This window comes from Myiozetetes cayanensis, unplaced genomic scaffold, assembly GCF_022539395.1.
Source record: "Myiozetetes cayanensis isolate MyiCay16 unplaced genomic scaffold, myiCay2020 scf6-25, whole genome shotgun sequence".
In the NCBI taxonomy this organism is placed as follows: Eukaryota; Metazoa; Chordata; class Aves; order Passeriformes; family Tyrannidae; genus Myiozetetes; species Myiozetetes cayanensis.
Genome location: NW_026087853.1, coordinates 38,151,970 through 38,179,200, shown reverse-complemented (window position 1 = coordinate 38,179,200; position 27,231 = coordinate 38,151,970). Strand labels below are relative to the sequence as shown.

At 47.4% G+C, this 27,231-nt stretch overlaps 1 protein-coding gene across 6 annotated transcripts; it reads left to right on the top strand.

Annotated features, from left to right (window-relative positions):
• The first annotated feature begins 1,286 nt into the window (after positions 1-1,286).
• ARHGAP1 (Rho GTPase activating protein 1) lies at positions 1,287-27,231 on the top strand. 6 transcript variants are annotated; one of them, XM_050337213.1, is made up of 15 exons: positions 1,997-2,028; positions 5,495-5,614; positions 6,397-6,577; positions 7,366-7,458; positions 12,514-12,543; positions 17,743-17,830; positions 18,051-18,182; positions 18,665-18,751; positions 19,376-19,474; positions 20,181-20,288; positions 21,481-21,557; positions 21,940-22,017; positions 22,535-22,663; positions 22,831-22,934; positions 23,500-27,231. In XM_050337213.1, the coding sequence occupies exons 3-15, from the start codon at positions 6,442-6,444 to the stop codon at positions 23,677-23,679; spliced, it is 1,341 nt and encodes a 446-aa protein (XP_050193170.1). In that variant the 5' UTR covers positions 1,997-2,028; positions 5,495-5,614; positions 6,397-6,441; the 3' UTR covers positions 23,680-27,231. The 6 variants fall into 6 exon arrangements, with proteins under 6 accessions (XP_050193172.1, XP_050193171.1, XP_050193170.1 ...); XM_050337215.1 differs by lacking the exons at positions 1,997-2,028; positions 5,495-5,614 and adding an exon at positions 1,287-1,488; XM_050337214.1 differs by lacking the exon at positions 5,495-5,614 and having other exon boundaries at positions 1,987-2,028.

The window sequence follows — 27,231 nt, the reverse complement described above, 5'->3', positions numbered from 1 at the left end:
ATGTCTGGCATCAGCATCACCTTCAAATATTTGATCAGAGCTGCTGAGCTCCAAGAGTAAAAGCCCGGGAAAGCACCTTGTTGAATAACAAGAATTAAAAAATCTTGAAAGGGAGGCATTGTTCGAAGTTGTGCTTTGAGACATTTCCTGCCTTCCCCGCAGGGCACTGTCACCAACTGACAGTGTGACAGAGGCAGAGCAGAAGCGCTGCTCATTAACACTGTGAGTGTCTTCTCTAAGAAGTTATTCCATCAACAGCCAATGATTTCCCTGCACCAGGACTGGCACGTGGCATGTGTAGGCTCACAGCTTTAAGGAGCAGTTACTGCAAAGACCCACATTTACATAGGCAGTTACCTCTGAGACTGCTAATTCTGCCTGGGGCTGAGCACAGGGCCTGTGTTGCTAACAGAGAGACAAGAGAACTAGGTTTTTTTGTTGTCTTTTTACCTCATTTTATTAAGTACCAGAACAGACTGGGATAGTCAGCTCCCAGTCTCGACCTCCACCACTTCTGCCACCCTCCAGGATGATGACTGTGCCACTCAGGGAGTGCATAACCCTTGTCATACTGGGTGCACTGGAATGGCTGCACACCCCAGTGGGCCAACACGTGGGCCTTGAAGCTCCCTTCTGAACCATAGCTCTTGCCACACTCCATGTAAAGGAGCAGCTTGTGGCCAGAACAGACTAAGTGGTGCTTCTTGAGGTGGCAGAGCCACAGAAAGGCTTTACCACACTCTCAGTGCTACCTGTGCTTGATCATCTCGTTCTGGGACAGAACTTTTGCTGGGGGGCCTGGGCTGCCAGGATGACCCTCCACTAACTCTGTATACTCCTCTTGCCCCTCAGGCCCCTCCACTGATCCCCTATCCCCCTGATCCGGGGATGCCAGTCTGGAGTTTTTGAAAGCTTTGCTCTTCTTCTCGCAAATTTCTACAGTTTCTCCTTCTGAAGAAGTGGCCTGCTGGGATCTGTGCCCGGCTGTCCTGCAGGCTCTTCTGAACCTGGCTGGCCAGAACATGCGCCTTGTATGGCTTGCCAACGAAGTGAACACTGAATCGAACCCTACTTGAGAGAGAAAACAGATCCAGGTCTCCTGGTCTTGCCTCTCTATGCCTCACTTTTTCTGCAGCAGATCTGGCATCCACACCCTTGACCAATTCTTGCTTGCACTTGCCATTGGCCTTGATGTTTGATATGGGCTCGAGGTGCTGATTCTCAGTTCCCAGCACCTTGACTTGCCATGGTTCATGTTCAGAAGCTGTGCTTTCCTCTTCTTGCCACAAATGTTTGGTGGATGGCCTGCTAACAGGGACATTGAGGACTGTGGTTTCATCAGCTACCACCTTGAGACATCGAGAGGCCTGCACAAACACAAAAGAGTGATGGGTGAATTAATACTGGCTGTTGTTATATGGAAAGATTGCTGCTGGTTAAGAGGAACATGAACATTGGAGACAAATACTCTGCTGTGCAGTAATCTGAGTAAGCGAGGCTCTGCCATGCGAACCATTACTTTTATGACCTTTTTTTCTTTTAAACCGATGAAGAGAGAGGAATCTGTGATCTCTCCACCACAGACAGTACCCATTGCAGCATTCCCAGTGTTTCACGGTCTGTATTTCTAGGAGTAAAATAGGGCGGCATGCTCCTTTCTCGGCTGTCGGCTCTTAGAAGCGGCGCAAGGCCAGGACAGCCGTCCCGGAGGGGCTGCGGGGCTCACACATGCCGGGGACAGCTGAAGGCGCAGACCCCCGGTCCGGGAGGGCCAGGCCGCTCTTCCCACCCCGGCTGGGGCGCGACACCCACCCTCAGGGCCTTCGCTGCCGCCGGCCCGGCCGGGACCCCGCGTCCCCGCCGCTGCCCCCCGGGCTCGGGCGCTCCGCGCCGCCGGAACGGAGCGAGCGGGCGGCGGGCGCGCCCGGCGGGCGGTGGCGGCGGGCAGGGCGGGGCCGCGCTGCTCCGGCGGCGGGGCCGCGCTTCCGGCGGGCGGCGGGGCCAGGCTGGGCGCGGCGGCAGCAGCAGGTACCGGTACCGGCACCGGCGGGGCGGGCCCTCCGTGCAGCACCGGGGCCCGGCGGCCTCACCCGGTGCTGCCGGGGCGGGGGAGATGCCCGGCGGTGGGACTGGGGCTGAGCGGCCCGGGCCCTGGCCCTGGCCCCGAGCCCTCCGCCCGGGCGGTGCGGGGCGGTTCGCCCGCCGTGACCGCCCGGCGGGGAGAGCGCGGCTGGTGAAGCGCCGCCGGCAGGCGGGCGGGGAGAGCCGGGTGCGGGAGCCCGCGGGCGCTGGTCTCTGCTCGGTGCTGGCGCTGCAGGCGCCGCCGGAGCGGGGCCACCGGGCCGTGCTGTAGCTGGTGCCGTCCCGGCGGGGCTGGGGTGGCTGCCGTCCCCGCGGTGCCCAGCAGCCCGGGCTGGTACACGTCCCGCCCCCGGGCAGCTGGCGTGCGGTAGGGGAGCTTGGGGCTTTGTTTTTACAGTGTAAACAGCACATCTGTGAGTCGTGTCGGTTGGGTCAGGGCGCTCCCAGGAGCTCAGTCGAAGGGAATGGGAGAGAGCAGATGTGTGGTGGAGGCGGTGATGATGATGAAGGGAGGCGCAGGCCTCGCAGGGCTGTGTGTGCCCCGCTGGCTCACTTGCTCACCCTGTGTGATGGGTGGGTTCGGCAGGGCGCTTGAGAGCAGCCTCTGTACTTTGTGCTGCAGCTCCAGAGGGGACACTTGGAGAGCTCAGCGCTTTTGCTCTCAGACCGTGCAGAGAACCACTAGCGGGAGGTCGACTGCTAGCTGGGATGTATTTCCAGTGGAACGGAGGTGGCCTTCAGCAGACAGATTGGGACGACTGGGGAAGGAAGGTTGCTCGGTTAAAAAGCTGATACAATAATGCGGGACTAAAGAGGTTCCCTGAGCAATAGTGTGTCTGTGCTGAGGTGTCTGGTCACAGTGAGGCAGACAAAGCTGGTCTGGCTCCTGACCCTTAGAGTCTTTCAGGGTAGTGATGCTCTCAGTGGTATCATCAGTCCTGATGTGAAGGGAGGCTTGGACTGGACTTTTTAGTTGAGTCTTGGTTCTGGAGCTCATTCACGTGAGTACTTCCGATAGTCCGCTGCTGAGTAACTGCTCCCCTTTCTTGCAATGTGCTTCATTTTAACACTGGCAAAGTAAAGGAAACTTGATTGGTGTGTACAGAAAAACAGACATTTGTGCAAATGAACGAAACTGGGAGGAGGTGTGGATGGCAGCAGAGGCCGAATAATAATTCCAGAACTGGGATTGCTCTGGATCTGAGCATTGCTTGTTCATTGGCACAGAAGAGATCACTTGGCTTTTGTAATTCTTCAGTGTAAGTACAGGTCCAGGGTGTGGTAATGTATGCATGGACATATTTTGAAGTGTAGATTTCCTTCTGAATTGATAGTACATCTGAAAGAAAAACAGGAAAAGGAAACTACCAAGCAAGTGCAGGTTAAAAATAAGTGGTGGAAAAGTAGTGATACTGAAATTGCAGAAAAAAATAGTTTACATGAACAGCGGTTACCAAGACTTTCTAGATATAAGTGAACTGTCTTCCCTAGGTAAATTCTGGTGGGATCTTTTATAAGGAATCTCTAGATCAGAATTTGTGTGAAAATTGTATTTTAAGTGGCTGAGTTTTCTCTCCTTTAGCAGAAGATGCTGTTCTCCAGCACATCTCTGTTACCAAGAAAGTTAATTTTTACTAGAAAGCAAGAGTTCATTTGCAGTGTATATGCAGAACATATACTTAAATGTTTGTAAAAAAGAAACAGTTGGCTCTTTAGAGCCTGGCAATCAATAAATGCTTCTGACACCAAATGTGATTCTTTAGTTTTTAAATGTTTGATTAGAGTTTTCACTTTTTAAAGCTAGGTATGTAATTTCTCTTACCTTATGATTTACTATACAGGCTGTACCACTTGCATCTGGTCATGACATTTATGTAAAACAAGTGAGGTTCTTAAATTGAGTTAAACCTGTTGAAATGCTTTGTCTTTCCAAGGGTTAAGGAAGGTTTAGGCGAGAGCACTATCCACTGGGCTTTTTCCAGTGTGTAGACTACTAATGACTTCCTTCTTCCACATGGTACCACACTAAGAGTAATTTTACGCTGCAGGGGAAATCCCCCAGTTTAATAACCAACTCTTCTGCCTCTGATCAGGTGCTGCAGGTTGACTGTAAAGCCAAGTGGTGATCCATGTAGGGAAAAGTGAGCACACTTGGCATCTTGCTGGCCCTATGGCAGCACCATCACTACTCTGTGGGAGGATTTAGATTTGGTCCCTAAGCGTTTCAGGACCTTGCTTTGGGGATGGGGTTGCTACTGGGCATCGCCAAGAGTCTCACAGGAAAGGCATCTCAATACATGGCAGCAGTTGAACTCGGATCTTCTGTCCCCACCAGGGCCAGGAAGTCCCTGGGAGCTGGGAATGCCAAGAGGCTGTCCTGATGGGGCATGGATGCTTGCTCAGCATGGGGTGCTGAGCTTTTGGGGCTGCTGAGCTGTCCTGAGAAATGCTTTAAGCTCGCTGAGTAATAGGAGTCAGTGCCTGCTGTTACCATAGAAATCAGATCAGCTGCCAGGGGTGGGGAGTCCTTGTCCCTTGGCTCCACTGCTGCATGGTTCCAGCATGAGCTCACGGTGGAAGGGAACCTGATTTCTTACTCCTTGTCCCGTCGAGATCAGAGAAGGTCAGGCAGCTCTTTCAGCCCTCACTGTAGGGCAGGGAATAATTTTGCTTGTGTCTTTGCTTGGCTGCAGTGGTCAGGCCCTGTGTGTCTGATGTGGTGTTTTGGTGGTCCACAGCCAGTATATGTCACGCTCTTTCATAATTTGGGAAACATTGCATTTGATTAGCAATAGCTCCCAGCCCTTTTGGCGCCCCAAAGAGGTGAAAACTAGTTGAAATCTGGTGAGTAGCAGACAAGGGAGGACAGGAAGTAATAAGCTTGGAGTGATCCAGAGGAAAAGGGCAAACACTGAATATCCAATTTCCTGTGCTCATTAAAACGCATCCCCAAGCTTGGTCACAAGTACAGACCTGAGCATGGATGTGACACTTTCAAGTGCTCAGTCTCTCACAGGTTTTGTCCTCTGTGCTTACATCTGAGTAACTGTTGCATTGTTTTCTTTGGATAAAGAGACACATTCAAACTCTAGGAATGGAGGATGCAAAACATCATTGCCCCCTCTCAGTTCTGCTAAAGAAAATAGCTTTACTCTGAATATACTTTTCACACAAAGGCATTGTGCCTCCTCAGATCATCTTTGAACCCTTTGGTCTCCTCATAACACGAAATAAGCACAAGCCTCTCTGTGAAACAGTGTTACAGAGACTCTTGCGAGTGCAAGGTGTCATTTGGTTTTTCTACAGTTCCGCTTGGCTTGGTGCTTGTTGACCACTGAATTAGTGTCCATGTGGTCTGTGTGAGCAATCCAGATCTTCAAAGTTGTCCTTTCCAATGTTTCCTTACTTCCAGGACCCTGACTTCAGAGGATAACAGCTGTTTCCCCAGGGTTGTCCCTAAGAATTGGTTCCCTTAGGAGGTGCTGTATGCTATACTAGTTCAGTTCTGGCTTTGACTCATCTTCTGCTCCAGGTGAGAGTGAGAAATATTTGCAAACAGCAAATGCATTGAGGTTTCTGTTTCTTGGACCCTCTTAATTCTTTGGTCTCCTCAGTATTATGGCATGCTTGGTGAAAAATACTAATTCTGGCAGTACGGCTTTAAATGAAAGAGACGATTCCTTGCTGCTTGCTATCATGTAGGAAAAAGGATTTACTGGGTGATGCTGAAAGGAGATGAGGGTTGTGTATGTATTGTTCTCCATGTCTTACTAACTCAGCCTACAAAATCCTGTTTTAAGAAGCTGTTCACTTCTGTGTTCAGATCCCAGTACGCTGAAGCACCCACTTCAGTGTTGTTGAGAGCTCTGTCTTTCCCTTACGGGTAGAAGGAGGGGGAGCGATTCCTGGGAAAGCTTCCAGCACTGGGCCAACTGTGGAAACAGCTGGGCTTTGTGCCAGCCCTTCGGAGGGAGGGGGAGCTCAGAGCTGGTACAGTGAGTGTGTCAGGCAGGGGCTGGTGTAGCCTGTCGCCTTCCTCAGCGTCTTGGTGCTGCTTCTGTTTCAGGAGAGAAACTGCTCTTTACAGGGCTGTGGGCAAGCAGAGACTCCCTGAGAGGGTTGGTACCGCTCCTGATGGCCTTTTGATAGCAATTGTCATGAAATAATCTGATAGATGTCAGTGCTCCTGGCTTGGAGGAGGAATTCCTGGATATAAAGATAAGGAAGTATTTGGGGAAAATCAGTAAGAAGAGGAAGAGCCTCTGTGAGGAGGTAGATTTGTGATCTCTGTCTCTCACCTAACATTCTTTGCAGTCCTTGTTCTAGGCACTGCAAAATAAACTGTGGTATTTGGGGACCATGGCTACAGACCCACTCTCGGAGCTTCAGGATGACCTGAACTTGGATGATACCAACCAGTCCCTCAGCCAGCTCAAACTGGCTTCCATAGATGATAACTGGCCAGCAGATGAAGCCCCTGCTTTTCCCAAATCCGGTAAGTATCCTGCTTGTTTGGGGTCTGGATTTTGGCCAAAAAGCAATTATTTGTCCTGCAGCATTGTGGTCATATCTACATATACAGAGAGCCCCGGCTCCATTTAAAAGCTTTATAGACACATTAAACTTGCACCACACCCCAGTGAATCAGCTTTGGTACTGAACAGCACTAAAAAGTGCAGAGCCAGCTGATGCAAATATACTCTTCTCAGTTCTGTGCCTGACTACATTTTGGTGCTGACAGTACAGATGAGCTGTAAGTCCTTGAGTGTCCTCTGTTATCCTCTTGAAGGATAGTTTGGCCTTCTGGACTGGAAGGGTCTCGAACTTCTGTGTGGGAAGTGGGGCTGGAGATCTGAGTTGTTGCTCTAAAATCCTGTGCTATGAACTGCTGCCCAAAGAGGTCAGGGAAATTAGCTCAAGGGCATACAGGATGGCCATCCATTGAGGGACTGTGTTATGATCCTTCTTCTCTAAAAAGCCGTGATGGTGTCCTCAGTGTCCTCGGGTTTGTCTTTGTGGACATTTGTGACATATCTGAACACTCATTTGAGAGAGTCTGAGGGACACGTATGGACCTCATAGAACTGCTAGGACTCTTCTGAAGTCATTGCTGCTCTTGTCCACTCAGAATTTCAGAAGTGGATTTTCAAGGTATACAGGTGCATACATAGTCCCTCCCATGTAAAACTGCCGTTTTTTCTCATACCTCTTATCCTTTTTGTACCCCTCACCAAGGTGCTCCAGATTCTTCCTCTAATTGCTTGTACCTTGTGTTTTGTGCAGAGGACTCCAAAGGCTCCCCTGAGCCCGTCACTCACCTGCAATGGGATGATCCCTACTATGATATTGCCAGGCACCACATTGTGGAAGTAGCAGGTAGGGGTCTTTGTTTTCTCCTTTAGATGTCTTTGCAGCCAGGCTGAGGGAGGGCCTTTCTAATGGGCTCTGTGGATATTTGCTGTTTGTCAGGCCCACGTGGCAATGACAGGTGGCACTGTAAACGGAAGGAGCACCAAACTTCTTGAATGTTGTGATATGTGTCATTTTCTTTGACCTCAGTTAAACTTGCATTCCTTTTTGGCTTTTCTGTCTTGATTATGGTATGAGCGGGAGTCAGTTTCTTTTGCTGAATTGTATTAGATGTGGCCCTTGACTCTATCCTGAGCACAAACGTAGTTTTTGCATGATAGTGCCACAGAAATTACCTAGTTAAGCAATACAGCTGTGATATCCTCAACTGACTGAGTAATCCACAATAGGTGGCAACTCTCACATCTGAACAGTCAGAGTTTGCCATTCTGTCCAGAAACAGAACTTACAGAAATCTGAAATAGGGGGAATAGGCCCTTGTTTCACCTGATCATTCAGCATCACAAGCATTTGGATTTTGTCTGTTGTTGTCTTGTCCATATTATTCTATATATGCTAACCCCTGGTGATTTACTGCTGGGACCTCCATAAGAAAGAGTTTTGGAGTATTTGTTAGGTTGCTGTGGTAAGTCTGAGGGAAGGGTAAGCCCAGTTTATCTTGTGTTCCTTGTTTAAAAAAGAAACAAACAAAAAAACCCACCTTTTCAACCTGATTCCTACTTTGTCCATGATTATCTATAGCCACCTCCTACCCCTGCCACTACCACCTCCTACCCTTCCTATTGGCATTTCTCTGTGCCTCAGTCCCTGCCCCACGTGGGAGCTTGCAGTGAAGCAGAGGCACAGGCTGGAGTCCTCCTAATTCAGGGTTGTTCTGCAGCACGTTTGACCACAAAGGGAAGAGTCTCAGGCACTTTGGTAGGAGTTGTCCTGATGTCATTCTTTTCTGGGCAGTTTTCTAGAATGAGTTTTCTTTCTCATAATCTCTCATGTTTCATCTTTTGTGGAACAAAATTTTAATGGCAGACTCTAAATTTTGTTGACTTTTGTCTCCTGCTCAGGTTGATAGGTCAGGTGTTTAACATTTGGGCCATTATGTCTTAGATTTGCCACAAGTGCTTTCATTTGTAAATGTACTACTAATCTACTTTTTCATGGGACTGGAGTTTCAGGACTGCGATCTGCAGTCTGATCTTTATAGGGATCTGCATCCTGGTGTCCCTGCTGCTGAAACTGGGAAGGGACAGATGTGTGGAACCCACCATTTCAGTGATAGAATACTTGGAGTGCAAATGGCAGAGGTGACTGGTGTTTCAGGACTCTGGGAATGAGTGAGTTGAATGATACTGATGTTTGCTTCAGACAAAATGTTTAGCAGAGAGTTTAGATCAGAGACATTGATAAGACTGGAATGTCAGCCCAATCCAAGGATATGCTTTGTGTGCTGCCTCCTGACATAAGCCCCACTGTTTCTGCAGGATTTCTGTTCCAAGGTAGCATGATTTATTTTTTTTTCAGAAGCTCTCTGAATGGAGAGTGGAGGTGTGTCTGAGTGGCTGTTGGAAAGTAGCCATTTGACACCATCTAGGATAGGAAATGAATTATCTAGCTTCCTGAAAAGACTTCAGGGTGGTACAGTGGCTGACTGGGAGCTGTGCCTGCATTCTGAAAGGGATCTTTTTCCTGTCGTGGTTTAAATCTGTATTTCTAGTGAGGTCTTTGTCCCTGCAGTGTCTCTGCACGGTGCAGAAGCAGCTCTGAGAAGCTTTGGTTTTTGGCAGTTGCTGGCCAGTTTTCACCAGTAGCTGATGGATCTGAAAGCATGTGATGGTCCCACACACTGAGTGCGGTGTGATTCCTTTCTTGGCACTGGGAGAGCGAGGAGCACAGCTCCAGAAGGGAGGATTTGCTGTCACATAGTTTTGAGACTTGCTGGTGTCTCATCTCCTGGAAGGAGGATTTATGAAGTTGATCAAAGGGGCCAGAGTTGTAATCGGAACTCTGGTGTGGAGCTGTTCAGTTTTTTTGGTCAATAATTAATAATTTTAACTGTTAAGAGAATCAGACAGAGTAGTTTTCTCTGGGCTGTTGTTGTAGGCAAACAATCTGGGAAAATCTGGAAAAATCCTATTAGAAATAGCCTGGAGAATAAAAATCTCTCTGGGCGATTAATATGAAACTGTTTGGGTCTGGCTCTGCTGACAGGTTGTGGTGCTCAGCACCTTCGGGTACAATGAACAGTGGCCATGCTGAGCCTGAAACAAAATAGCTCCATCCTGGTTCTTTTGTAAATATTACCAAATAGCAGCAGATCAAGGGGAATTTTATCCATTCTACTGATTTATTATCTTTCTGTCCCATGTCCTTCCCTGTTCTGCACTTCAGAGCAGAAAACATATGGCTAACTCTGTTCCTGCCTACCCTGAAATATATTCTGGGATGATGATGCTATTTTGAGACAAAAGCAAAAGGCTGGTTCCCATCCTCGGGCTGAATTCCATGATCCCAGGGTTATCCTGTGTGGTCAGAAAAATAATTGCTCCTTGTGGGATGGGTGCATGATGTTAATAACTTATTGAAAGCACAGTTTTGATGACAAAAAGTTAGCACGCTCATTTTCTAGCTGACCTTAATTTCTGATTCAATTCAGGGCGGGTTGGATTTGAATATCCTTTAGACTCTCTGGCCTAAAGAGGGGAAAGAGTAGAGAAAAACATTTTGCAGGATATGTTAGGAAATAAGTTTTTGGTTTTGTTTTTCACTTAAAAATAGTGCAGCAGCTTCATGGAGACTCTCCTTTGTGCCCTATGTCCCTGTCTCTTCTGGGGACTGGGATCTTGCTGGAAGAGGCTGTCCTTGGGGAAAGAGCAGGCATGTTGTTGCTGTCCCATGCAGTGGTGTGTTACAGGAAGATGACAACAAAAGGCATCCAGGCCACAGTTCTGAGGGAGTACTCAGAACTGGAGTATTGTTGGGAATCAGAATATTTTAGTTTTAAGAAACCTTTTGATTTGGGATTCAATACTTTTCTGAAGGAAGAAGGTGGTGCTCTGCTGATCCTTTCAGACTTGCCTTAAAGTGGGTGTTTCAGGAGTGTTTTACACAGGCTCTGGAGAGGGTCTCTGTATGGTTTTGCTCATCTTAACTTTGAGTGCCTCTTTTTGTGAGCATTGTAACAGTGAAATTCATCTTTACACATGGGGTGAACAGAGGAGGTTCGATTTCACTGCACAAATCACTTCAGCAAAGTGTGGTTTTTTTCCTTGTTCACATCACAGCATTTGGAAGAAACACAGGCTGGATGGGAAGAGCAGGGCTCATAACAGCTCTGGCAGTGTATTCCTTCCTCATTCTGCTGCCCCATCTGAAATACTGGTCTCTTCTTTGTGGTCAATACAAATACAAAGCTATGGCTATGAGGTTCATCAGCATTCCCGTTTTACACAATGACTGGCTTGCTTTCTTTTGGGATAAGTAAACTGTGGCTTAACATGTGAATGGCATATGAATTTCTCACTGCCGTGGGAGTCTACAAGTTGGTGTATCAGTGTTCAGGAAAGAGGCCATCACTATTTACTCCAGTGATTTCAAAGCTTTGCTGAACCTCAGAGCATATTTCTGCATCTTTTTGTGGGAAATCTGGTGTGTCACACCATTAATCGACAGTCTGCCTGGGCAGGTAACATGTAATGCTGGTGTAAGGCCTATGATTGGAGTGGGAAAACAAGGTGGAGAGCTGGGAGTGTACCTTCTTGCATGTTACTAGATTGAAATGCAATTTCAGCAGTGAATATATTTTCAGTGGTGAATCTGGTACCAAACCTACCCAAAAAACCACTTTGGCTGGCTGTTGGCTACAGGTGCCAAAGCTGTAACTAGTGCTGATGATTTGCTGTTGGTGATTGACGTGGGGTGGTAAAATCAATCTTGGAGCAACAGTAGCTGTTGTTTCTCTAGGCTGGCAAAGGTAGAAGTGGCAGACTGAACTAGTGTTGAAGGTGTGTTGCAGTGTCTTTGGTGGTTAATGGACTCAGCAAAGGATAACAAGGGTCCTTGTCCCTTCCAGTACGGTACATGATTACTGGCTCCATTAATACAGGCTGCCTGCATTTCTGCTGCTTTTGGATGTAGTTTCTGGCTTTGACCTTTTGTTTGTTTATTTGTTTTGTTTTGTTTAAGAATATTTGTATGATATAAAACTATGAGTTGCCTCTGTAGAATGGAGCCCATCCAAAGCAAGCCCAGCTTGTGTACCACATTTTAATTGCAAGATCAAGGGAAGGGAGAGTATCTAAGGAATTTTAAGTTTCTAAGGGAGAGTGAGGGAATGGAGAATTTCTTCCTAGAGCCCTGCTCTAGTCAGGCTCTTGTCTTGGTAGGCCCATGTGGGTCAGTTGAGTATATAGCTGTGGGAGATGGAAAGGGGCTGGGTGTGACAATAAATGCCTTTGTAGACTCCTCCCTGCCCAGAGAAACCTTTTTTTCCTCTTTTTTTTTTCTTTCTAATTGGCAGTTTATTTTGTTGTTCAGAATCTACCTTTTTTTTTTTTTTTTTTTTTTTTTTAAAGCTGTGAGTGTGTTAAGATATAAATCGTCCCATCTTCAGGTTATTAGTGAAATTTAGCTTCTTGCAAAACAGTCTGTGGGATGTGGTATTCATATGGTATGATGCTGTTCTCTGTATGCTTCTGAAGTTGTTCAGAGGACTTGACATTCAGAATTAATTGCAATTAACCCTTTTAAAAGGGGCAGTACAGCAGCTGCTGTTTTGGTGGCAGGGGAAGTGTAACAGTAAGGGCCAGAAATTTGGCTCTGATTGTAAGAATTAGTTGCAAATTCAAGAAAAAGATTTGGGAATCAGGGATTGCTGTTATTGCTTCTAACTGTTAGGTTAGGTTGCTTTGGGGAAAGATGAAATGGAAGGAGGTTGTCTGCTGCAAGACAGCAAGTAAATGCATCCCAGTGGCAATCTGGCTAGTCTCTGAGACTTTACACTCAAGATTTCTTTCTGGGAAAGGGTGCAAAGCTTGGCTTGCTATAACTTTTTTTCTGTTCCTCCAGACCAGGGTGCACTTGATGGGGCCCAACCAGGTAGGTAGATTTTTTGTGGCATTAACATTCGGTTCTGTAGATCATGGTATTCCTTTAGCATGACCATGGCCTGTAGCTGGACTGTCTCAGGGGAGCCCAAACTTTGCTCAGCCTTAGGCTGCACTGACAACTTCTCAGGAGTCCAAAGGCTGCACAAAATTGTCGTCTGAGGGCTGCACCTCTGCCTCGGGCACAGCAGAATGATCTGAGCCAAATTTGGCATGTGTGCTTTACTTTGGGCACTTTGGGGCTCATGGGCCTTAGTGCAAATCCTGTTCCTCTCCTGTCTTGGTGGTGGCCTGCTTGGACCAGTTCAGTTTGAACTCCAGTTTACCTTGTTATCATGTGTGCTTTGGAAGTTTATCATAGGATTGCTTCCTATTCCTTCACATGATGTGCTGCTGCACTCATGTGCTAAGCAGCTGGCACTTAAACTGGATTCTCCATCTGAAAGCAACTGTTATCTATTTCTTCTCCATTTGGCTGCAGAGATGTTGTGTTTTGGTAATTTGTTCACCCGAAGCTGTGCTAGACTGCCCTGTGCTTGCTGAGCATTTGTTAATACTCTCCGGACTTCAGTCCTAAGCCTTAAGAATTTGGCTGCTGGTGCTTTCATGCTTCTCAATGTAGATAAAAACTTCTTTTGGTGTGAAATTCTTTCTGCTAAGACCTTCACACAGTCCATGGAAATGCTGATTCTCACTTCCTCATTATTTGGACTCTTCTCCCACATTTTCTATGCTCTCAAACATCCTCCCATTTTGCATTCTTTAGTCTGACACTCTAATACACTTTTTTGTCAAGTTAAAGCTATATTCACTTGGTAAGGCTTTCTGATTCTGGCAGTGAATTTGGATATTGGGAATATCTAGGTGGAAGATGTCGTACTAAAATACTTGTACTTTGAGCTCCTTACCTTCTTTTCCTGCAGGGCTAAATCCACTCTGGAATTCAATAGGCAACTAAAATCTACTATACTTAAACATTTCCCAGCTGTGCCATAAGCTTGGCAGGAACCTAAATTACATTAGACATGTTTTTTACCGACAGTGGCTCTGATAAACATCTTAAGCTTTGTGAAACTTGTTTAGCAAAGTTCCAGTATTCTGTAGTGATGCCCTCTCCTTGACCCTGAACTCTGTTAACTTTGCTGTTTTACCAGTCACACAAGCTTTTAGTGGCAAGTTTTATCCATCTACATCCTCTCAGCATCCAAGTACCAGGCTATTTGAATCTCTCATCAAAGTGGGCACTCAGAACTGAGATTACCTGATGAAGGTTGGAGTGAGCAGGGTCTCTGTACAGCAGTTAAGCTGTCTCCAGTCATGGCATAAAGGCTAACGGATACATTTCAGGATGTATAACGGATATATTTCTATTTACCTAGAAATACATAACAGGATTGCAAGCCAAGAATGTGTTTTCTGCATTTGCTGTGAGGATTCATTTAATAGAGTCCTGTCCTGGGACAGTACTGCTGTCTTGATTTGAATTTCTGCTGTGACGCGTTTTATTGCTGCTGGTGTCAACATGAAATATTAGCCTCAGTGTTTAAACTTTGGTCCTTTTAGAAGTTTGGCCCTGCACTGATGGCTTGGAAACATAGCAGTGATTTTCCTTGCCCCTTGTCTCAGAAGTGCCCTGGAAATGCTGCTGTTCGAGCAAGAGGAAAAACTGATTTGGGGCCTCTAAAACACCATAACAATGTTCAGAAGAATTAGCATGTCCACCAGTGCTGCAAGTTAATATCTCTTTAGATGAGCAGATGTCTTGTCTGGAGAGGCTTTTTATATTGGCTACTGTCTTGCTCTCTGTTGTTAAAAGAAAAATAATCTGCATTGCATCCTACAGAAAGGTAGTTTAATTCCAGTGTAGATTGGAAATATTACAAAGTTGGGACGCTCTGTGAAAACTAATGGTGTAGAGTTGCTTCTCTGTTGTTTTGTTGTTAACTATTGAGCATTTCTCATCTGGGAAAGGTAGGAGGTAGGAGCCTGAGAAGCTGAGTGATTACTTCATGGTCTGTGGTTGTGTTTAATGGAAACTTGAGCTATTTGCAATTGCAAACAAGGGGTGAAAACCTAGATACCTAAGATTAATATTGCAAACAGGAAAGAAATAGTACAAGGGATGGAGCATCTGGGAAAGATCAAACCCGATAAGAGTCTATTCTGTAGGAGGCAGAGAGGCCACCTGCAGGCAGTTTCCTTCAACAGCCAAGAATGCATGGAATGGGGTTTAGGTTCTTGTTTATAAACTGGAAGAACTGATTGTTCAGCTTTGATGCTGAATTTTGAATTTTGTCATGTCTGGAGGAACCAGACTGATCAGATACATGTCAAGTGAAAACAAGATTGGCAGTTGGTTGCTTTGAAAGTTTCTCTGTTGATGGGCTGAGCTCAGTGTGATGAAACTGGAACAAAACCCAGAACTCGGTAGCAGGCATGCTGGTTGCTTTGTAGGTCTCATACATAAATTCATTCTGATTTGAAAGGCAAAACAGGCCACTCCTTTTTCAGTCATCTAGGGGACTATAGATTATCTTTTGATGTACTTGGTCCTGGAAATTGTCCAGGGGAAACATGCCATCTCCCCTTTGGCAGAATCAGGGATTGTCTGTTTATTCTTTACCAGCAATCTCAGACCTTTTCACCAAGCCTATATAAGGAACAAAATTCTTGACTTTGCATAGGCCCTGCCATAAACTTTTATGCAATTCCAGAGAAAGCTTTTTAAGCTAAGTGGTTCCTGACTTGTGACTTGTCAGGTCTGGAAATCAGTGCCCAGGAGCCTGAGATGAGTGTGTGGCCACCCACAACGTGGCATGAACATGGTGCTGTACTGAATGCTACAAAGGCCTGCCTTGATCAAGTCTGCTTTTGCCCTCAGACCATCCACTCTGGTGTGAAATGCGGCCTCTCAGTTGACTGAAGATAGCACCTGTTCTGAATTTAGCATAGAGCTATGATCTGCAAAGATCTGTTGTCTTTCTGACCGTTCTCTTTCATCACTATAAAACTCAACAGATTCTCAAATGTTACTATCTTCTTGGTGCTCTGTGCAGGCAGAGCCCTCTGTCTCCCAGACAGAGACATACAAGTTGCTCAAGACCGATGGGAAGAGTCACAATATGCCATATTCCTTGCCCAGGACTTTGTAGCCCGCACTTAGCTTTATAGACAACTTAAGTACATTAGACCCGGCCCTAAAGCTCGTAGCAAGCTACCAAGAAACTCTGGGCTAGGCAGAGAGTGGGCTGCCATGGGATATGCAATGTGATGTTGGTCTTGTGGCCTGGCTGTGACTGTATCTGGTTGTTCCAGATGAGCCTTGCATCACTCTCTCCTAGTCCTGCATTCTGGGTCATGCGTCCTCCGTAATTGCCCCTTATCTCCGCATGTGTCTGTCAATGTGATGGCCTATGCCACCCCTTCCCTGGTCTGTACCTAGTGCTGCCTCAGTGTCCTTAGCTTTTGTAGAATTCCTGGCTGTGTGCATTGGGAAATTCTGTCTCTTGTGTTGTCTGGTGAGTTACTTGACCATGGGGCTTGTGAGGAGAAAATAAAAGTGAACAAGTAACAAGAGAATCTGTTCTCCTGGCCAAGATGGGGGTAAAAGAGGGTTAACAGCATCTTAATGTCATGGCTGGTATGTGTGAGTTCTCTGGCTGCAATTTGCCGTACCAAGTGCTCACCTGTTACTAACAGGCAGTGTTCCCAGAAATAAGCTTTGCTGTTCAGTTGCTCAACGGCAAATGTAGCCAAGCAGTAGTTGAGAGCCAGAGCCCGTGCAAAGGTAAGAAAATGGCTGCATGCTCTGCATATTGTAAATCCACATGGGAAAAAGGATTTATTTTGAGAGGAATGATGTATTGAAGGTCTGGCCTGCATAAATATCGATCCTTGCTGCTTTTCTGTGCTGTGGTCTGTATGAGATAGTTGTGCCATAGGGAAGGAAGGAGTATGTTGTTGAGTATAACCTCAACAGCTCCTTCCACTGTTCCACTCTGTTTGCAGACAAGAAAATACAGCTTTCAGAGCAGGGTGAGTAGCTAAAAAGATGGGATGACTTTAGTCTTTAACCCTTCACTCTAAAGGAACCAGTTCATCTCCACTGCTGCTAAAAAGGAAGTCACCCTTGTGGAAATGGATTGGGTGTTGAGTCTGGGAGAGAATCAGACTTTCCCTCAAACTCTGTATGTTCTTACTTATCTCTAATGCCCCTGGTACGTCTGCTAAGCTTGGCCATGCGCATCTGCTTGGGTTTTGTTCATGGGACCAAGATCTCTGCTGGTAGAAGTCCACTGATGTTTAGGGCTTGTCTTGGAGAAAACTTGGCTTGTTGTCTGAGGCCTCAAGTGGTGGCTTGGAGTGTCCTCCTTGAGATGAGAGTGCTTTTTGGTTAATTGGCTCCAATGTGATGGAGACTGTTTTCTGCTTGTTTTTTACAAAGAATGCTTTGTTGTGCCACACTTTGCAGCTTCTTCTGGCTCAGGCTGGGAAAATATCTCTGTGGATGGAAAAGTCTAGGAAGCAATGAAGAGTTTACAGTCCCCTTGGAGAATCCAGCAGCTCTACTTGGTCCATCTGTAGAAGAGCCTTATGATGGTGCTTGTTCCTCATCTCTAGGATGTGACTGGGACTCTCTTTTTCTAGGAATTTCTTGGTTTCCAGGGTATGAAATGGCCTGTATTTTGTGTGCAGGACTAAGCTTGAGGTGAAGCAAGAAACAGATGCACCAGACTCTAAGCAGTTAATCTGGGCCTATGTGCAGGATGGAAGAAGTGGTTATTGTGCCTGTGAGGGGCAGTTTTCCCTGTGCCTTGCTGGATGTGTGCATCAGGAGCAGTGCCCAGGGACAGTTTTGCAGAATTAATGCTCTGGGCAGTCTGCTTTGTACTTGCCTCCATCTCTGTGTGCCCCGAGGCATCCTGGCTTCCAGTGTTTCTGTCCTTCCAGGGTTGGATCAAGGATTCTGTTCTCCATTCTCATTGTTGACTTACCAGGCCCTTGGTGTCCAGATTTCTGCTTCCATACTAGTCCCATGTAACTGCTGAAAATCAGGTTTATCTTTGTTGGCAGCTGTGGCAAACCAGCCTCTGCCTTGTTATGGTGGTTTCTCATTCTTTCTTTACCCCTTGCTGCCAAGACCACAATGCAGTCCTTAAACTCCATGTAATCTCTGGCATTTCATCTGCAGGTGATGACAAATATGGAAGAAAAGTAGTTTTGTTCAGTGCCTGCCGGATGCCCCCAAGTCATCAGCTAGACCACGTGAAACTGCTGGGGTGAGTAATGTCTTAGTAGGCTGCTGTTAACTTCTTAAACCTGACCTAATTCTTAGGTGCTGCATTCCTGGGGCCAGGTCTATCTGCAGTAGCTCCTTTAGCTGGATACGTCCTCCTCCATTGCTGGGGATGCAAATCCTCTGTTACAGCACACGAGTCGCAGAGGAAGAGGCTTTCTGTAGCAGAGCATGAAGTGAGTTCAGCAGTTGTCTCTTCTCAGGTACCTGAAATTCACACTGGACCAGTATGTGGAGAGTGATTACACACTGGTGTACCTGCACCATGGCCTGACCAGTGAGAACAAGCCATCCCTGAGCTGGCTGCGGGATGCCTACAGGGAGTTTGATCGCAAGTGAGTAAGGCTGCAGCAAGCAAGGATATAACGTGCTGTTCTGTAGCCTAACATGGATGATCTTCACCAGGCTCCCTGTGTAGCTACTACCACTTAATCCCCTGCTTATAGAGGTGGATTGTTGTTCAATGCAGGCTGAATCACGGGATAAAAAGCTCCTTCTGTAGTTACATCCTTCAGGCCAACAGGCAAGCAGCAAAACCAGGACCTGGTGCAAGTGTATCAGCTCCATGGTATAATTGTTGCTTTCTGGTGAGGCTGCTCATGCTTTTTGGTTAATCTTGGAATACAGTAGAGCATGCCCTTAGGCTGCTGAGTGGCCTGACACAGCTACAAAGCATGGGAGTGCAGAGGCCATGGGTGCTGGGGAGTGGTGAGGCTCAGTGCAAAAGGAATGGAGCAGCCAGGGTGCCTTAATCTTGAGGAAAGGTTGGTTCCTATGCTTAAAGTGCAGCTCATCGTTACTGGGCTTCTCTTGGCAGGTACAAGAAGAACATCAAAGCCTTGTATATTGTGCACCCAACCATGTTCATCAAGACCCTGCTGATTCTCTTTAAGCCTCTGATCAGGTAGGAAGCACTATAGGAGGCTCACCCACATCCTCACGCTATGGGGGAACAATGGGGCAATTCTTAGTTGGGCACAAGATGAGCCCAGGCTGCCAAGCCTACCCTGGAGCATCTCACCTTATGCTATCTCCTCCTGTTTCTGAGCTCAGAAATATTCAGACACTAGAAGTACCACTTCAGGAACCTCTACAGAGTTTGCAGCTCTGTGCTGCTCCTTTTCTATCCAGCCAAGTAGAAGTAAAAGGTCAGACTCTGCTAATAATGGAAAAGGAAGTGAGAGCAGCAGTCCAAATTACATTTAATTCATTGTGTTGCTGACTTGGTAAAATAATTGAGAGCAAAACTTTCTCATGGCTACTCTTCTGAACGTAGGAAGAAGAAATCCAGAGTTTTAAGAAGTCTGCTGCTGCTAGGGCCTCTAATGTGACTTGGAAAGTCTTGGCATCTCCCGGTAAAATAGGTGGAGTTGGAGAGCTGTGTGGGTGATATCTCTGCTGCTCAGCCAAACCTGCCCCTTTGCCCCAGATGTCCCTTGCAGACCCCTGCTCTCCTTTCCTGTAAGAAATCAGTTCTGTTACTGGATTTCCTGATTCCTCACATACCTACCTTTCTCTTGTTTTTCAGCTTTAAATTTGGACGGAAGATTTTTTATGTGAATTACCTTAGTGAGTTGGAGGAGTATGTGAAGCTGGAACAGTTGGGAATCCCAAGCCAAGTGCTGAAGTGAGAATACTGCCTGTCTCCCACTTGCTTCAGGCTCTGTGAGAGGGAACTGTTTTGGAGGAGTGGCAAGAGGAGGAAGAGATTGTTCCACTTAGGCAGTGATTTTGGAGGGAGTGGTGACAAATTGCTTTCAAGACTATTGTTTCTCTCCATGCTCCTTCCTGTATGTTCTTGGCCTCAGTGCCCAGTTCTGTCTTTGGGTTAAAAATCCTCCTCCAGTGAAGCACCAGTCCTGCCTCTCCCACTCACCCCTTGGGGACTTTCTGCAAGATGCTGACTTCAGCATTGACCTGGAGCTCATGGTGTGCATCTGCTGTGTCTGGACACCTACTTAGCTCACTCAGCACAGTTCAGCTTGTCTTTGGGGCTTCCCAAAGTTGCCATAATCTCAGTCCTACTAGATTGATTCCCTGTCCCATACACACATTCACATCTGTCTCATCACAAGCAGTGCTATCCTGGCCTCCTGCCCACACTGTCATCCTCAGCTCCTCCAACTCTTGGTTCAGGATAGATACTCCTTTCTCCTTGCTTTTTGTCTGGCAACCAGATATTTGTTCTTATGCTCCAGAGGTGCCTGTTTTGTTTTTGCATAGGTAGAATCAACCATACTAGGCTGGAGCATTTACCAGTGGGTGTGCAGTGCTGGGGTCATGCACTTTCTGAGAGGTGGAGTGGCTTTTTACTAGGCTGTGTTTTGCTACAGGTATGATGAATACCTGAGATCCCTGCAGAAACCTTTACAAGTTCCCCAGAAGCCAACGCCCCCACGCCCACCGCTGCCAAACCAGCAGTTTGGAGTCTCGCTCCAGCAGTGAGTATCTGTGCACTGTGTTGCTTTTGCCCTGACTTGCTTGATGAGAGGTCACTGTATTTATAACAGAACAGCAACAAAAATGGTTGTGAAATTTCTTACAGTTCAGACTTCCTACAAAACTTTAATCATTTTCCTGAGGAACTCCATGCTCATGTCCAGATCCAGACTGACTCAGTTCAGTTCCACCCGCTTGATCCCTTGGTTAGATTGTTTCTGCAGCTAAGGGTCACTAAGGGAAGAGCAAAATAAGGGCCACGGGGACAGCTTTATGGCACTAGAAACTTCCTTTTAAGCAAAACAAGTCTGTAGGAGGCTGATGGAGGTGTGTTTAGGACTGTGCTGTTTTGATTGAGCAGTACTGCAGATCTGTTTCTTAATTTTTTTCCATATCTATTTTAAAAGCACTTCTATTCACCCTTGTACTGAATCCCACTCCCCATTCCTGCATGATGACACAGGCAAACACAGACACTGGCAAGGGCTAGTGACACTGAGTAAGTGTTGAAGGTATTTTTAACTTTGAGTGTGATTTTGCCTCCCCAAGGAATGAGGAGGAGCCAGTACTGTGTAGCCAGACAGAACCTGGGAGGCAATCTGAGAACACATTCCCCAGCTTCGATACATTTCCAAATGGTGTTTCCCATGGTGCTGTGTGCCTGAGCTTGTTAGTAGCCTGAGAAAGGGGAACAGCTCCATGCTATCAAGTGGCCTGGACAATCGAATGTAAGGGTAGCAGTGAACACCTTGGCATCACTAGGTTTTCCCTGATAGCCATCATGTTGATAAATCTTCTATCACAGGAGTATGGTGGCTAAAATTATTTCTCTCAAGTCACCTGCTTTCTGCCCTTGCTCCTATGGGGAAGGAAAAAAGAAGCTTAACCCTTTTCACCTGATTCATAACTAGCAGCCTTGCCTTCTGGGAAAACCTCTGCCCTGGCACCTACAGGCTGTGATTTTTACAGAAGATAGAAAAATGTTGCTGTGGTCTAGTAATGAGCTCATACTTGCTCCAGTGAATGATGTAGCATGATGGGTAGAAGAGGATAGAAGGCTGAATAATGGCTGAACCAGGGACTGGGATAGCAAGATCCTATGTGGTACAGCTTGTGTGGGCAACTTCAAGACTTGGGGGCTGCAAGCAGGGTAGGGAGGACCAGCCATATGTAACCTTTTGTCTCTTGCCACAGTCTCAGGGAGAAGAACCCTGATCAGTCTCCTGTTCCTCTGGTGGTCAGAGACACTATTGCTCATTTGCAGGAGCACGGTAAGTGTTTGAGGAAAGCTGCAGCCCCTCTCAGTTCCACCTCAGTGACCTCTCCTCCACCCGAACTCCCATCAAGAACGTGTTAAGATAAAGAACAGCAGTCTAGAATAAAGTGTAAAGCCTGAACTAGTTGAGTTAGCCTTCAAGAGAGGTTGTGTGGGGCTTAGGAGACCTCTTTCTTCCAGGAGTCCATACTCTCACTTGTGTAAGAGTAGCAAAATGCTCCTTGTATCCTCTGTCTGGTAGTGGAAGCAGAAAGAATTGCTGTACTCTAAGAAAGGCACATGTTGACATCTGTCTGAACGCCCCACACCATGGATTTATAATTGTTAAGGCCAGCATTTTTGAGACTTTGACATGGTTGTTATTTCTCACTTTGCAGCTCTTGCTACAGAGGGAATTTTCCGGAGATCAGCAAATACACAGGTTGTCAAGGAGGTCCAGCAAAAATACAACATGGGTAAGTGCCCAAATGCATTCCCTAACTAGTACTGTCCAACTGGAACTGTGTTGGAACTAGTCCATCATGGATCCACTTCTTCTCTGATTGGTCTGTAGGCGAGGCCTCATCTCAGGGTATGACCTGAGCTGCAAGGGAGAAGCATCTGATACTTCTGCTGTTTGGAAAGCATATTCTTTCCCATTCATGTTCCCCTTACTGTCCTTTTTCTATTCCTGAGTTTCCCTGTTTCTTGGGGTGGCTATACCATCTTAATAGTCTGGTTATACTGGAGGGACTGAAGATAACCAGGAAGAAATTTGGTCATGCTTCATTTGATGACTCCTAAAGATGGTAGTGCTGGATTCAGCATTGCTTTGCATATGACTTTGGGATACATTTTTCCACTCTGCTAGAAGACATGGTATTTCAGTTTTCTGTGTTCTTTAAAATTCTCCTTCCCTAGTTCTGGGCTCTGACCACCATGTCCCATCTTTTGATGGAGGTCCTGCACTGAGTCTCTGCTCTCCTTTCTCAGGTGTGCCTGTAGATTTCCAGCAGTATGAAGATGTCCATCTCCCTGCTGTGATTCTCAAGACTTTCTTGAGGGAGCTACCTGAGCCCCTCCTCACTTTTGGCCTCTACAGCCATGTTGTCAGCTTCCAGAGTGAGTTGTAACAAGTGTGCTGTTCCCTGAATGTTGCGCTGGCTAAGGGCAAAGATATCTTTGGAGGGGCATGCTTGGGATACCCTGTGACTGCAAACAGGGCTTTCATCAGGATGAGTATGAGGATTCCTCATGGACCCGCTTGCCCTGTCTTTCCTGATTTTTAGGTGTGGAGGAGGTGAATCGTGTGGATGTTGTTCGCAGAACACTCCAGACTTTGCCAGAAGAAAACTACCAAGTGCTTCGTTTACTGACGGCCTTCCTGGTGCAGGTGAGGTGTTCCAAAAGTGAGCAGTTTTATTCTGGTTCAGTTGCCAGTGCTCTGCATCAGCTTATTGACCACTGCTCTCTTTTCCTCTGAGAGAAAAAGCTAGGGAGTTGTGTTTCTTTACCTTACATTCTTCTTATACAAAGATCAAGAATGATCATGATGAACTAAGCCTAAGCAGTTGCTTCTCATAACAATGAGAGGTGCAGGTGGGCCTTAAGCCTAAGAGGTGCAGTGTGGTCTGTACCAAGGAGGCTGAAAGCTCCCCAGAGTGGAGGTAGAACTGTAAAATACCTGAGTAGAAAAGGGGTCTCAGATCTGCCTTACAGAACTTTCTGCTGCCAAGGAAGGCACTGTAAGGCTATTCTAGCAAGAGGGAAGATCATGATCTCGACTTGCAGAGATATTGGCCAACAGTGCTCTCGGTCCTGTTGTTATGATATGGCCCAGTCAGCTTTTCTCCTCTTATTTGCCCTGGGATTCTGTCAGCTCTGGCTTTGGGGAGAGTAGAGGGCAGCTGCTGTGCTGTTCTGTAGCATTGACAATGGTCTCTTTCCTTCCCACATAGGTCTCTGCTCACAGTGACAGAAACAAGATGACAAATGCCAACCTGGCAGTTGTGTTTGGCCCCAATCTGCTGTGGGCCAAAGACGTAGCCATCACTCTAAAAGCCATCAACCCCATCAATACCTTTACCAAATTCCTGCTGGACCACCAGAAGGAGCTGTTTGAGGATACGGAGGCCTGAATCCAGGCCAGCCCACACCAGCACACTGTGCCCACCTTCCCCCTTCTTTGTCTTGGAGCTGTGACCAAGCTGTCTCCAGTTCAAAGGGACCACTGATTCTCTGGGTGATGAGCAGAGCGAGGGCTGTGGAGATGGTGGTGAGAGTGTGCAAGTAAGTGTGCAGGAGACCTGCAGCTCCGATGAGCAGGGGAGCTGGTCTCCCAGCTGCTGAGAGTGGAGTCCTGACCCACCTGTGCAGCTCCTCCAGGGCTCATCACCAGTCTGCTGCCCTATCAGATGACCTGCCTTCCTTTCTTCCTTCCCTTACATGCAGTTTTTCTGCCCTCCTGCTCCCTTCCTCAGCAAAGGTTTTTTTTGTTAAGCTCCCCATAGCCCCAGCTCACCTCCCCTGCCTCAGCTGGGCTGTCTGGGCTAGGGCAGGTTTGCTGGGTTTTGTGACAGAGACATTCTTACTGCGAGTGCCATCTCTCAGCACTGAATGTGCATCCTGCCTTTCACCAGAGGCACCTACAGCAGGGAAGGGAGCCAGCAGTCCTTGTGCTTCAGGTAGCAGCACGTCCTGCACTTGCAAACGCCACTCTATACCCCCAGCTTTTGGCAGGCAAGTGAAGGACAGGTTCACAGCAATGGGCTTTATTACCTGTCAGACTCCAAAACAATGAAGGTGAATTTAGCCCAAAGCCCAACCTCTCTGGGGTCACTCACTCCAGATGCTATTCAGTGTTTGCTGGGGTGTAGTGGATAACATGCCTCCCACAGTTACCCAGCTCAGGCACGTTTGTCCCTCCAGCAGCAATTCCATCCTGGCTGTGTGGAGGTGCTGGCTGGGGCCCTTGGACAGCTGGCGAGTCAGAATGGCAGGCAGCAAGTGCCCTGCTGGCCTGTCCTGGCAGCAGCACAAGGCCTCTTCTCCCTCTGCTTTGTGTGTCTGTGCTGACTGGCACGGACCACCTTGAGATGTCTTTCTGAGCAGAAGTTTCCCCAGCATAGTGTAACAGAGAGCATGGCCTTGAGGGAAGGTCTAGGGACTGGGGCCAAGCCTCACCCTGGAGTGCACCAGGCCTGGATTACGAATTTCTACCCAGGTGCTGAGCACTCACGTGCCAAAGCTGTGAGGGAACAGCTGTTCCATGCCAAGGGCCTTTGCCCCATCTCCTCAATTCATACCTTCCATCCTATCATAAAAGTCTGGTCAGATGCATCCTGTATGCCCTTGGCACAGCTGGAGAGATTGGGTAGCCCACGAGGCAGGCTGAGTGGGGTGGTCCTGGTGCCATCCCAGAGCAGCTGCAATACTGTTACGGCATCGCTGTTGGTTTTGGGTTGCAGCATTGCTGTTACTTGACCTAAAAGAGATCCCTCTCCTTAGCCTGGGTCTGAGGGTTTTAGGAGGGAGCTTCTAGCCTTACTTCACTGGTGTGATGTATCTTTATATCTTGTGCCCTGCATGCCTGGGCCAGCCCTCCCTGCTGCATCTGGCCTCAGGGACAAATATTTTGGACCAAGCAGAACCGGTTTTTAAAAAGCTACTGGATGCTAAGCAGAATTTCCTTTTTCATAATATTTTAGCCTGCTTATAAACACTGACCAAAGGTTGGTGACCCTGTTGTAATCAAAATAAGTGACATCTGTCACAGGAATTAAGAAGATTGGTCTTTTTGCTAAGCTCTGGAATGGGAATGGGTGCAAACATAGGCAGCTCTGCGAGGCAGCACAGCTGTCTTGGAGGAGGCACACCAGCATGTGGGTGGGAACAGTGAGCAAGAAACTGAGCATTACTAAGACTAGAACAAGATGTTCTAGGATAGGACTGGATCTGATCTGTTAAAGATAGTGGGAGATTTTGCCCTATGGATGCTACAAGGCTGCTGAGTCTCCCTTTTCCAAGAGTAGGAGCCTTCCTTGTTTGGCCAGGATATGAATTGTTTCATCCTGAACAATTCACAGCAGTAACCAAATAAATGTTTTGGAGGTAGAGATAATCTGCTCCACCTGTGGTCTCTCCTACAGTAAATTGGCAGGGCTGACCTGCTGTGGAGGAGTAATCTCTTGGGGTGGACAGTGTGGAGAGAGGTGTACTTGCCCCACCAGTGTTTAAGGGGCAAGGCCGCGCAGGCTGAAGGAGCCCAGTGCAGCCCCTCTTTCCCTGCAGGCACCCTGCTCTGTGTAGGCTTTGGTATGGGGAGAGGGAGATTTGGTGCTCTGACTGTGCTGGCAGCTGATGCTGGCCTCCCCTCCACCTCCCTATGGGAAAGGCAAACCCAACAAACTTCCCCTGCAACCAACAAGCCCAAGCTCAGCAACTTGGAATCAAAGTGCCTGTGTGCTGGGGCATAAGGCCTTGGCCCTATGAGCTACCTGGGGAACGCGTCACGTTCTAGCCCTGCGGAGTAGCAAGGACCGGTCCCTGCCTAGTAGCCAGGGGAGCAGTCTTGGAGTAGCTCCTGCCCAGAGGGAGAGCAGGGATTGCTGCGTCTGAGTTCTGGCTGGAGTTTGGTGGTTTATTTTGGGGTTTTTTGGAATTTTTTTTTTTTAGTGAATTCTTGAAATAACATTTCCTTTTTTAGCAAAACAGAGACTGGTGCATCCCCTGCAGGCAGGGATAAAAGCCTGCTCCAGTTCAGTGCCTGCAGGGAGCAGACTGGAGAGTGTTCAGGGAACTGCTACTGCTCATGGTGGGAAAGTGCTTGCAAATCCTGGAAGGGACACAGTGTAAATATCCCCTTTCCTCTGCTGCTCCTTGTGCTGGAGTTGCTGAGGGCTCTGGAGCAGGCACAGTAACCAGAGTTGCTTTTGCTTCTGCAATCTGTTCTCCTGAATGCCTTGTATTGAAACATCCCTCCTGTGACTTGAGCAAGGAACTGGCCTGGGCCTGCCTACAGCCTGTGCTGGGTGGGTGGTCACCAGAGCCTGCACCTGCCAAGGCCAGAGGGTTAAATTCCTTCCCAGTTACCTGGTCAGCCTCCTCAGCAGGCAGGGTGCTGGCTGGGCTGGGCTTCTCTGCCTTGTATAGGTGGGAGGCAGTGTCTGAGTAGCTGCTGGTCTGTGTTGGTTTTCTCCTTGCTGTAAGCTGCCCGAGGGTCTCTTCCCTGGCTCTTTCAGGTTAGCAGTTAGCTATTTCTCCCTGTGGGGGTACTTGTTCTGCATCGACCTTCTGCTTTTAGCACCTAGAACACTCCTCTTTGCTAAGCCTCCTGCTGTCTTAATGGCCTCTGATCACTCCTTGGCCCAAGCTTATGTATTGACATCAGAGCTTGTTGGTGGTGCAGGGGGTTAGGGGCCGTCTGGATGCCTTGTGGCAATGTTTGCTAACTTGAGAGGGAGCTGAGGGCCAGTTTGGTCCCAGTTTCTTCTTTTATGCACGGGGGCTCCCGTGCAAAATTTTTGGCTTTGCTTTTGTTGCTGATGTTCCCTGCCTTCTTTTTTTGTTGATGTTCGTCAGGTGCAAGCCTGGGGTTTTCACGGTTCACACTGTTTATTTTCTTCTAATCTGCACCAATCTTATATTTCACAGTTTGCACTTTTTGTATTTCAATAAAAATCAAAATGTAA

Excerpts from the sequence above, each read along its gene's own strand:
- ARHGAP1 (XM_050337215.1), top strand. The coding sequence starts at position 6,442 with ATGGCTACAGACCCACTCTCGGAGCTTCAGGATGACCTGAACTTGGAT. Across the intron at positions 12,544-17,742 it reads ACTTGATGGGGCCCAACCAG|GTGATGACAAATATGGAAGA; the intron begins GTAGGTAGATTT and ends TTTCATCTGCAG. Across the intron at positions 22,935-23,499 it reads TGACGGCCTTCCTGGTGCAG|GTCTCTGCTCACAGTGACAG; the intron begins GTGAGGTGTTCC and ends CTTCCCACATAG.